Source organism: Pinus tabuliformis, chromosome Q, assembly GCF_031772625.1.
Source record: "Pinus tabuliformis cultivar Carrire ecotype Pingquan chromosome Q, CPIR1, whole genome shotgun sequence".
Taxonomy (NCBI): domain Eukaryota; kingdom Viridiplantae; phylum Streptophyta; class Pinopsida; order Pinales; family Pinaceae; genus Pinus; species Pinus tabuliformis.
In genome coordinates this window covers 1,054,339,423-1,054,352,115 of record NC_142296.1, presented here as the reverse complement: position 1 = coordinate 1,054,352,115, position 12,693 = coordinate 1,054,339,423, and the positions used below count along the sequence as shown (strand labels likewise).

The window sequence follows — 12,693 nt, the reverse complement described above, 5'->3', positions numbered from 1 at the left end:
ATCGCAATTAAATTATACATACAGCACTAGGACTGATCTCTTGAAAACTGATGTTTTAGCGTATTTCGTTCCCTAGTCAAGAATATCTGATTCCATGAACTGCACCCAGGATATTATTACAGCATACATACTATACAACAGATTCAGACACAGAGGCAACCATATTCTCATACAAATGCCACATATATACTAATACCATGCTTATCATATTCCTAGAACCATGCTAATTGAACAAGGCTGACTAATATATATATATATATATATATCTATATATATCAGAACAAAATAGAATTAAATCCTCCAAACCCTCTTAAAGAAAGCTTAGGATGATATGGAGCAAAAAGTAAATGCCTGCATGATTTTTCGATCACATGCCTAAAAAGAGATGCACCGTCATCCTAAAACTCCAGATGCATAAGAGCCTCAAAATTAGAACACAAAAGCAAATCAAGCTTTATTTGGTCAAATTTATGAAATCCAACAAACTAAAATTCTAGGACTGCTTAATCATATTTGTACATAGTAGTTCAACATGAGTTTGATGTTCATGTTTTAACTGTTGGCCTCATAAGTCCCATGCCAGAACCACTTCCAACATGTTTAAAATCGGTTGCCTCCAAGTGGTCCCCGTGACCAGAAAATCCAGTACCTCCTTTTTCCAGGGTGATCAAATGCTTTTCTTTGCAGCTTCTATTGCAGACAAAACAAACCCCATCTAATTTAACAAATTTCTCTGCACACTTTTTGCAATAAATATGGCCACAAGTGCTGATTGCCATTAGTGTATGCCTGTTTGTTAGTGTATCTTTGCAACTAGGGCAAATAGAACTGGCCCCCAAAACCTCAGATTTTTTATCATGTGGATCCTTGGTAAAAATAACTGGAAAAAGAGACTTCAACTTCAGTTTCTCTTTACCCTCTGGGCAGATTGTATCAAGTGAAGGTGCCTCAACTTTTGCTTGAGCCTCGGGAGTTGCTGATGGCAGCCAAAATGCTTTCATTGTCCGAAGAGCCTCCGCTTCAAATGAAGTCACTTTAACACTATTGGCCCCATGAAAACTATTTTTGTCTCGAATGTGATTTTTGTCATTATATTGAGGTACAACACCATTGTTTTGCTGATCAAATGCATCAAGTTCCTGTTGCCTCTTTAACAACAGCTTCTCTTCTTCCTCCTCCTTCTCCTGTTTTTGATGTGCTTCATAGCTTGCAAGTTTCCTGTCAAATCATACACCGATAACACCAGCAACTTACAATACCCACTCATAAAAAATTTAAATTAAAAACCTAAATATATCAGATATTTTGTACTCTCAACATTGAAGTGCCGACAACCTAAACTAGTCATTCTACTGATAATGAATAGGGATACAATCCCAGCAACACTCGTTTCTACCATGTAGTATCCAAACTTCTAGCTTAAACTATATGCAACGAATAATATGACCCCATAGTCAAAATATGCACAGTGGCATCCAAAGCTCAAAGCAGATTAATGTCAATTGTGATCAACCTCGGTACTATGATAACTGAGCCATACAAATGTCCAATTCCATTGAATCCAGATTAACAAGAGCCATCAAAGCAGACTAATGTCAATTGTAATCTACCTTGGTACTATGATAACTAAGCCATACAAATGTCCAATTCCATTGAATCCAGATTAACAAGAGCCATCAAGAAATAAATGGAATAATATTATAATCCTGTTGGCCATCTGATGCAGATCTGAAATTCCCAACAAATCAAAAGGCAGTGCCATTCATACAAAATGTAACCATATGATTCCTTCAAAGAAAATAACATAGACCCTGGACAGACATAAGAGCTTTATTCTGGCAGGTGGAGGGAGATCATCTACCCAGGCAAAGAAGGTCTAGTAACCAGTCCAACAGGCTGCAGTCTGGAAGCAAGTTGAAGCACTTGCAGTGATGATGACACGGTTAAAATCTGGTAGCCTTGACCCTCAATACAGTTGACCAAATAGTTTCAGGCTGTGGGTTGTGTTGATGCTGCAACATTGGTGGATAAATGTCAGATGGAAGTCCTAGGTGACTCTGATAAAATGGATGCCATCGGTCACAGCTTCACAGCTTAAAAACAGCCTGATTGTAATGTGGATCTTGTAAGGAGGTTAATGCCTATCAAGTCAAAAGGGTCTTTAATTACAAAAAGGAAGGTTTATCGCGCCTCATCATTTGACTTTATTTTTTACTTGTTTTGTATTGGTGTCCTATAGTTTCCCTAACCAACCTATATATTCACTTGCTAGTAGTTGTGGAAAAGAAGAGACATTACTTATATTTAATTTACAGTGCATTTTTTTATGGGCAGCACATCTAAAAATTATATGTTCTCTCCGATCTTTCTCGATCTTGCATAGTTCCCCAAGAAACCTAATAACAGGAATCCATTACTCGAAACAAAACATAAAAAATGGGACAGAAAATGCCCACAAACCCAATAGGAGGATTCCATGAAAAACCCTAATATAGGGACAATTCCCGACAGAGGACCAGTAACACCCAAAGAGAAAACCCTTATAGCATCCTATAAGACACTGGTAGCAGGAATCTATTTGCCCAAATCAAGGGAAAACAACACCCAATACTCAAAAAAATTGAAAACTAAAAACTGGGTTTATTCAGGATAACGAATCTTACCTCTTGATGTCTTTCTTTTGCGCTAACAGGCATTCTAGAATGCATTCTTTGCAGAAGAGGTGGCCCTTCTGACAGCAGAGGGGGCCTATCAATGGCTTCAGGCACAAAGAACAGGCATCAAAGGGCTTAATGGAGTCCTTGCCGAGCCTTTCCTTTTGAGTACCATACCCAAGCTTTCTCTTCTCGTCGTATGTAAAGAATGCCAAGTCATTATTGTTATTTGAATGCCTCTGTGGCATCTTCGCTAACTTGGGGATTTACGATTGCCAACGACAGATACAGGATAGAAATGGTGCATGTCTCAATCAGTCGTTAACAGAGTCAGAGGTGTCACCGAATTGTCCTTGGGTGGCGAGCTGCAGAGCGGAGGAATTGTAGAGCGGAGGAATTGCAGAGTGGGAGGCGCCAAGTCAAGGAGGAAGGTGAGTGAGCAGCCCACGGGATCGCAATTCCTCATTTCGAATTAGAAATGGCAATAACTTTCCACCGCTGCAATTCCAGCTCGGATCCGATCTGTCAGGGGATGTCAGGATTTCCAGCTCCGATCGAATTTTCTGTCAGGGAATGTCAGGATTGCCAGGAGAGGGTGGCAGAGAAGGAGGGTGGTGGAGCTAGGGGAGGGTGGCGGAGGGATTACTGGCGGCCGGAGCCGGACGATTTTCCGGGCGGTGACGGAAACCGGGCCATTGCTCCGCTTAGGTAGAATACTTCTTTCTCCATTGGTAAGGTAGGTGGCCTTTTTAAGCTACTTCTATTCTACAAAACTACAGGAATAAGTAGAATTTAAAGGGTAGGATCTTCCTTCTCTGCAAATAGTTATTTACAGACAGTTTGTAAAGTAAGATTACATTTAAGACTTTTTCTTACAAAACAGTTGAAATAAATGAAATTTGTTTTTCATTATTTTCCTTTCTTTTCACAAGTAAAATCTTATTCTAGGTTACTCTCAATATCCTTGACCAAAATGGCCTTTGAGGTAATCTACATGATCCAATCTTGATCTTGGAACTATACAACAGGAAAAAAGTACTGTCATTTACCCATGAATGGTACTCATTTATCAAAGACCTCAAAACAAAATTGAAAGATCAGACATTTAAACACATATACAGAGAACATAAAATTGATTTGATACAAGAACGACTATGGCAGGGTAAGCAAGGTCTAGATCTAAGTGCAATATTAATGCTATTTTGAGGAAATAGATTTCTTCTTAAATTTATTTGAACATTGTTCCTCCACATATAAAAATAAATAAAAAATATAAAAGAGTAAAAATAAGTAAATGAAAATACTCCTAATGCATTGCCCTCTTCATGAAATTTTATCACCCAAATTTGCCGTTGAAGAGCTGCTGCTGTCGACGTGCAGACAGATAAAAGTGTCTGAGGAAAAAGAAGGGGGTGTAAAGGGAATTCAGGACAGAATTAACAAATATTTTGAAGGAATGAATAAAAATCTAGAACGAAGACATTGTTTATTTGTTTTAGATGACTGTGTTAGATCTAAGTCATACTTCCATCCAGTCATTGCCCACGTCTATTGGGAACTTAAAACATTTGAAGTTCCTAAATTTATCCAAAACAAACATCAAAAAGTGCCCAACCGCTTGAGTGGTCTGAAGCGTCTCCAATTTCTTGATGTTAGCTGGTGTCAACAGCTGTCTAGCATGCATTTGGGGGTTGAAGCCCACATATATATAGTGTATCTCAATGTGAAGGGCTGCAAAAAGATCAGACATTTAAACACATATACAGAGACCATAAAATTGATTTGATACAAGAACGACTATGGCAGGGTAAGCAACATTACATGCATACTTAATTATGAGACAGATAAACCTGAAGGCCAACACCACTACATTACAGTTCTAACTTGATAGTGCCATAATACTTCAAGTCTACTTCTTTGCTGCATTATTCCTATTACCAAAATTAGCAGCAACTTTGGTTGCCCTGTCAAGAACCCCAACAACCATCAGTGCTCCTGTTGCAAAATAACTGCTGTTGACAGGTGTTGTTCCTGCGTTGCAAGCTGCATGCCCAGCTGTAATCAAAGCTGCTTTTGATATCTCTCCGAAGAATTTGCCAAAATCTGCCACCTTTGCTGCAGCAGTGTCCATCACTTGATACTTCTCGTCTAACTCTTTGGCTTTGCTTAAAGTATCTTTTCCTAGGGTATAACCTTTTGAAAGCATTGTTGTAACCACTTTTACTGCCTGGTCAGCAAAATGGAACAAAAAATCTCAGTTGCTTATCAAGGACTTCAAACTGTCCAATAACAACAATGTTAATATCCTCAGAATATCATAGGCTAATTGAGAAAATCATTTTTCAGTCTAAGAAGTATGACTTTCTAAATTTTGATGTAATATCTAAATTTTACTTTTCTCCATTGGTAAGGTAGCACTCAATGCATATATTGAATCTTCAGAAGAAGATAAAAGAAGAAAATCCTGTGCTCTTCTATCTCAATTTCAGAATGCCATGTCAATCTGAATGTGACTATATTCAGAATGCCATGTCAATCTGAATTTTTTCACGGAAACCGTTTTGTTCACCTTCGAGCATTGTCTGTCGGACCCACTTGGTCAGATTCTTGCCAACGATTTCCCAGAAGGAATGCTGCACCGTATTGAAAACGAGGGCACCGAATGATATCCCTATCAGAACGAAGCAGTATTTCTTGATTTCATTTTTTATGTATAACAGATCAGGGTTGTAATAGATGCTCAGCACGACACTCAGGATGTAAGTGAAGAGTGCGCTTATGGAAGCGCACACCATGGACCCTACAGATCCTAGTAGGGCATAGGCCCATTCTGGTGCATTCATCTTGACTAGTCTCCAGAATGACCCTGCCTGCTTTATGAAGGATACTTTCTCTGTTTTGTGTGCTGAGTTGACATCGACAGATGTGCTGAAATCGAAAGTTGAGAAGTCTGAAAGCCTTCTGGAATAGTGAGATCGGCCATAAGAATAATTTCTTCCAATTATGGGCGAGCTCACAGAATTCCTTGCGCTGGAGGGCCTGGAAATGGGCAAACAAACAAAAAATCAAAACGAGAATACAAATCTATGTTCATTCTATTTCCCCTTTCTTCCCGGGATCATTCAAACTGATAAATACTGAGAATTTATGGAAGGTACAGAACAAGTTTCCTTTCTATCTTGGTGATGAATGAGTGGGTCATTCAGAATGTGACAAAATGTAAAAGTCCATAAACTTCTACAGAGTAACATCTAAAGTACCAATAAACACTAGAAGGGTTAATGGGAGGAGCAAAACAACTACAATTTAAGAAAAAAGATTTATCTCTGGACCGAACAAAACCATTATAATTTGAGGAAAAAAAATGAAGGATTGTATGAGAAGGCATCCAAACAGTTTGGTGGAAAATCTTTCACTGTAATAAAACCAGAAAAACTTGGCAGCTGCTAAATAATTTTCCAAAGAAAACCCTGAGGATCTATAGACAAACAAAACAATTATAATTTCACAAACTGCTAATCTAAGGATGAACAAAACAAGTATAATTTTATGAAGAAGAAGCTGAGGATAAGCATTATAATTACAGTTTTACAGAGAAGGCCCCAAGGATTTATGGGACTGCAAAAAAAATTACAATTTTATAAAGAAGGCGAGAGGATTTATGGGAGAAACAAAACAATTCCAATTCTATAGACTTTCAGTGAGAAAACTATTGCATAGGTTAACCACAATGTGCCATTATTGAATTAACATAGTGGGATAAAACCTTTACCTGGCACTGTTCTTTCTTGCATTGTTACCAAGCTCATGGGCAGTTTCTTGGAGTCTGATCAATGTTGAATAAGCCCCGTCATCCCCTTTTGAGATAAGGTCATCGTGAGTCCCCATCTCCAAAATGCTCCCCTGCTGAACAACTGCCACCAGATTAGCCTTCCTAATGGTTGAGAGATGATGTGCCACAACTACTGTTGTTCTTCCTATCATGAACCTGTCAAGGGCTTCCTGAACAAGTTTTTCTGATTCAGAGTCCAGAGCACTGGTTGCTTCATCCAAAAGTAGTATGGCCGGGTTCTTCAACATCGCTCTGGCTATTGCAATGCGTTGCTTTTGTCCGCCTGATAGTTGACCACCTCTTTCACCAACCTGGAGTTGCAGACCCAACTTAGTACAAATCATAACCATGGCTACTATCAACTCTGACATATAGAAAAGGAACAGTGAGATGGAAGAAAAGTGCTATAAACCATAGATATATAGTTCAACTCCTGGGGATTTGGGTTAGAAAGGGAAGGGAAGGAGACTTGATAGTGGGAGAAGGTATTCCAGGATGACAAGGTAAACATATCAGACTGTTGTTATTCACACACACAAGTCATAAAGAGCGACTGGAAGACTGAGCAAGGAAACAAGCATAATCACCAAACAACTAATCAACCATCTCTGCAACAAACAATCAACTGACAACTAATCAATCATCTCTGCAACAAAGAATTTTCAGTTATTACAGCTAGTAGCACATACCTGAGTGTCATATCCTTTGGGGAGCTTTGTGATAAAAAAGTGTGCATTTGCAACTCTGGCTGCTTCCTCCATTTCCACCTGGGTTGCATCCTCTCTTCCCAATAGCATGTTTTCCTTAATGCTTGTTGCAAACAATGCCAGTTCCTGACTCACAAGCCCTATCTGCTGTCTAAGCCATTTCAACTGTAGAGTTTTGATGTTAAACCCATCAAGTAGCACTTGACCTTCATTCACAGAAATTAAAAACAATACTTTTGAGAAGCAATTCATTAAACTAAAAACTGGAGTTCAGGGTATGAAAATTCCATGTAAAATCATGTATTGGATACCTTCAATGGGGTCATAGAAGCGCTCGACCAGAGCAACTACAGTACTCTTTCCCGACCCACTTCGACCAACCATAGCTACAGTTTTTCCTGCGGGAATGTTCAATGAGAAACGGCTGAGAACGGGTATCTCTGGTCTAGAGGGATATGCAAAACTCACCTGTGTCGCTTCAGACCTCAGGGCGAGCGACTCTTCACTGATCAGAACGTTCTTCACTGATGATCTAATGGCTGGAGATTATTTAATCGTCTAACAATCCATTTAACGACCCACATCGAGACATGGTTGCATGGAGGGGAGTTCATTCCAGAGGGAACACCTTACGGCGTAAATACTTCATTTGTCTCTAAAAATACCATTGGACCTTTTGGCATGTAAATTTAGTGTTGATAACGAAACTAGATTTAGTTTTGAATAAAAAAAGGAAACTGGATTTGGATTTAGACCAGGAAATTGTGTCCGGCTTAAATTGTGTTTAGATGATGTTTGTTTGCTTTTTCTTTTTCTAATTACATGTATGGTAACTATGCTTAGTAAGTATGGTAACTATGCCACTCTAGCCAAGCTGGCAAATTCGGTAACATTTATTTTATTTTATTTTTAAAGGTAAGAAATCTAATTTTAATGGTCAAAAAGTGGACTTATATGTGAACTAAAATTTGTTTTAAAGACAAATACATCTTTGAAATTTATGCCATATATTTATTTTATCTATTTTAAAATTATATTAATTTATAAAATAAATATTACATTTTTAAAATAATGTAACTATATAAATTAAGTATCTAGTAAATATTAATAGGAATTAAAACATGATGCATTTTATAGTAAAAATTTTAAAAAATTATAAGAGTTAATTATATTATAATTTTAATTTTCTTTTAAAAGATATTTAGATAAATTAGCAAAGCCTAACTTCTAGGGCATTGAGGAAAATTGACCATGACTATGTGACTTTTTATTAACAAGGTGCTTTAGGTACAGGAACTTGACCAGTTAAACTAAACTGAAATCTCCCCTTGCACTATAAAAAGAATTAATATATGAATCAAACATATATACATTAAGAATTAATATATGAATCAAACATATCTACATTTAAAAAAAACATGTAACAAGATTTGTAATTATGAAAATTCACTTTATTTTGTCAATATTCTTAATTTGTAAATAGGATTTTTACAATGGTCAATACCACATGTCCAAAAAACCATAAATCATTTCACAATCATTTAATTTTACATATGAATTTAACTCATTCGATATTTAAGTGAAGGTAATCAGGTCGTTGCACAACAACTAATTTTTCAAATCTTTAATTTGTAAATAGGCTTTTTACAATACTATGGTCAATACCACATGTCCAAAAAACCATAAATCATTTCACAATCATTTAATTTTATATATGAATTTAACTCATTCGGTATTTGAGTGAAGGTAATCAGGTCGTTGCATAACAATTAATTTTTCAAATCTTTATAAGGGAAGCGATAATATATGAATCCAACATATATACATTTTAAAAAAACATGTAACAAGATTAGTAACTATGAAAATTCACTTCATTTTGTCAATATTCTTAATTTGTAAATAGGCTTTTTACAGTACTATGGTCTATACCACACATTATGAATACCACATGTCCAAAAAACCATAAATCATTTCATAATCATTTAATTTTATATTATACCTTTAATTAAATTGATTGGTAAATTTAATTTTTAAAGAAAAAGAAAACAAACTATTTTTTTAATTGTATTTTTGAATTATCTCGGTTAACTCAAATTTTGGAATAGACACATGCAGAATTAAATTCCACATCGAATGAGCACCTACTATCCATACCTTTTACTAGATCCACGCCTGAAAATACATGAAAAAATGTGTTAACATGAAGTATGCAAAATGGGTCCTCGATGGTTTCATAATTTAATTTGGTCCAACCAGTGTCTTTTGAATGAAACTACTCGAAAATACAATAAAAAATATATTTTTCTCAACATTTTATCCTAACTACTGAAGATATTTTTTTTTTATATATTTTATAAAAATAATTTCCCAACATCTATGATTATTCTATCCATTTATTAATTATTAATAATTAAATCAAAATTCTAAAAACTTTATTTCAAAATAAAGAAAACTATTATTATATTTAATAAGTATGTAAACCATACTTTATGTTGTACTCTAAGTTTATAAACGAAATAGACTTTAAGTATGTAAACCATAATTTATGTTGTAGTCTAATTTATATATGAAATACACTTTCAAAAAAAAATGTTGTTTTTTAATATTGAAAATTTATTTTGAAATACATAAATAACTTCAATTCTTAAAACCTTTTTACACTTAAATTTTACAAATTATACAACTTAAACTCAAATTTTTAAAAATCATGATTTTTAATAAACACTAAATAAATAAACATCAAATAATTTGGTTGAAGGTATAATAATTTAAACTAATAACTCTGTCTAAATATTCATATAAAAATTTTAATTTAATTTATTTTATAATTAAATATATTTATATTTTTAAAATAAATCTAATTTTCAATTCACTAAATTTTTTATCATGTTTGGTGGCCGCCATTATACCAATGAATACACTATGTGTTATTGACATTTGTTAACGTAGGTCAGGGTGCAAAGCGTGTGCAATCAGTTGCCACTTGTTTCATTTTACCAAATATTATTATCTGATGACCGTTGGCATATATACACAATAGCTATATAGCATCTATACACAGTTTGAAGTGGGTTTAATGGTTAATACCATGAGTTTGAAGTGGGCTTAATGGTGGAAGTGGGCTTAATGGTATGGTTGAAGTGGGTTTAATGGTTAACATTATGAGTTTAAATTTGAAGTAGGTTTAATAGTTGAAGTGAGTTTAATGGAATATTTTATGCCTTGATAGATTTAACAGTCAAATCATTGCATGGAGGTGGGTCCCTGTCCTACATGAGTTTGAATTTGAAGTAAGTTTAATAGTTGAAATGGGCTTAATGGAATATTTATGCCTTGATAGATTTAAGAGTGAAATCACTCCACTACATGGAAGTGGGTCCCATTCCCATATGAGTTTGAATTTGAAGTAGGTCTAATTGTTGAAATAGGCTTAATGAAATATTTTGAAAACCGATTTTCTAAATATGCATTTCTAAGAGAAAGACTTTAGGATGTTACCAAATTCGTTGTATTGGTGAAAGAAATCGAAAAAGCCGAAGAATTAGTAAACCAATTCGAAATCCGGTACAGGCTATTCAGTTCCCAGATTAACACAGGCAGAACACACCAGATTCCTAACGAGAAGGAATTCCGCTCTCATAACCTATCCACTAGAAATTTATATCCGTTATGAGAATGGACTTCCTCCTCCAAGGAGATTTTGCGGAGCAATTCCTTTAGAAGCGCTGCTAATGAAATATGTACTAATATTTGTCTTAGATGTATAGCAAAAGCAAGTGAATATGATGTATAGCAAAAACTACAGAATAGGCTATTCAAATTTGATGCCCAACATCTGTTACCAAAAATGGGATGGTTGCCATCGTTCCTGGGAAAAAACGTACAAGAAACCAGATGGAATTGAAATGTCGTTTTTTATCTCTGTTTTCGTTAACAACTGCATAATATTTAAGTATGGAAGGTTTTCCACAGTGCATTATATTAGATATCAATTTTTGGGATTCAACTGAGTTAAGAAAGTCATTCATCTATGACTATTTTTATGAGAGATAGTCGTAACTGACTAATTTCTCATGATTTGTGAATAGTCCACTTAGCACTCATTGCATTGGGTGATGCGCACAGGGGTGAAGAAGTGGGATTGACTAGCAAAATTAATCACATAACGTCAATCATCACTTCTAGAGCTTGCAACCAGTAACCAGAACTTCTCGAGAGATCACCCATCCCAAATTACCTCTAGCTCATTATCACTACTACTTTAAGCTATGACTTGCTCAACTGTGTTTCAGAAATTCTGGCTATATATAATAAATAAGGCAGTTCAACAATATGACTTGCCCCACTATGTTTCAGTTCTAGTTATAGATAATAAATAAGACAGTTCAACGATCTAAGCTAAAGGAAAAACCTCTCGAGACCATCATCCCTGCAGGAGCATGCTACAACTATAAGTCCTTCCTCAACTAATTGATCCCATCGATCCAGCAACCTCCATCCAGAGAACATATAATAGGTACTTTTCCATGCTTCGCTCCTTTACAGGTAGTTGTCAGTAGTGTATTTTCGCACTTTATTGTAGCTTTCATGCATATATTTATTTAATAGTCTAGAGGCTTATAGAGAAATTTGATCATTTCTGTATTATTGTTTATTTTTATAGTTGATCATTTCTGTATTATTGTTTATTTTTATAGTTGGTTTTCTTTTATTTAATATGTATATTAAAATTCATAGCTTAAAAATAATTTCATATATGGTTTAAGAAGTTAATATTCAATTGTAGATTTTATTTATTGTTTTTCTCAGAATGATGTATCTTGGTCTTAAGTTATATATAATTATTTGGATTTTCCTCGCAGAATCAATAATTAGCCAAAAGTAAAAAATGCAAAAAAATGTATACATTAAATTGATTAAAAGGCATAAAAATGTATATATTTAATAATCAATTTGCTGGGCATCAATATAATACTCAAATTATTTATTTTTTTAAATAAAATTTAGACTATAAATTTAGTTTAAACTAATTGAAAATTAAAACTAAATTTGTATTTTTATTTTCTCATTTGTATTTTTTTAGTTTCTATGAAACTTCCCAACTCCGTTTCTGGTACCGTTGTCATTTCTCGTTTCATTTCCAGTTTCTCGTTTCTGATAACATCACGACATAACACATATGCTGGTACTCCCATTCACAAATCCTATTCTCTTGATGGCCTATTATATCACTTCTACTATATCTCATAAGCTATAATCTGGTTTACATCATAAGGCAGATTATTACAGATTTCATTAGTGGCAACTTATGGAGTATTACCTTATGCCCATCAAATTTTAACAGAAAAATACCTTGCAATGTGAAAAATTCCGTGGCTTTTCTTCAGGGTGGACTTCCTTCTGCTTGGGAATCTGCTCTACAAGCAAGTTAATTGTAATGCCATCTTTTGTCAAATTGGAAATTCTACTTTGATTGCAAGTACGTATAAAATTGTAATGC

The 12,693-nt window shown here is 34.9% G+C and overlaps 2 protein-coding genes across 2 annotated transcripts; both read right to left on the bottom strand.

Annotated features, from left to right (window-relative positions):
- Positions 1-291: 291 nt before the first annotated feature.
- Positions 292-2,910, bottom strand: LOC149223122 (E3 ubiquitin-protein ligase CSU1-like). The gene is made up of 2 exons (XM_089383229.1): positions 2,664-2,910; positions 292-1,218 (listed from the first exon to the last, which is right to left on the bottom strand). The coding sequence occupies exons 1-2, from the start codon at positions 2,900-2,902 to the stop codon at positions 546-548; spliced, it is 912 nt and encodes a 303-aa protein (XP_089239355.1). The 5' UTR covers positions 2,903-2,910; the 3' UTR covers positions 292-545.
- Positions 2,911-4,563: 1,653 nt separating this feature from the next.
- LOC149223121 (ABC transporter B family member 1-like) lies at positions 4,564-7,679 on the bottom strand. The gene is made up of 5 exons (XM_089387793.1): positions 7,505-7,679; positions 7,176-7,399; positions 6,427-6,797; positions 5,183-5,693; positions 4,564-4,881 (listed from the first exon to the last, which is right to left on the bottom strand). The coding sequence occupies exons 1-5, from the start codon at positions 7,575-7,577 to the stop codon at positions 4,564-4,566; spliced, it is 1,497 nt and encodes a 498-aa protein (XP_089243919.1). The 5' UTR covers positions 7,578-7,679.
- Between the last annotated feature and the right edge of the window lie 5,014 nt (positions 7,680-12,693).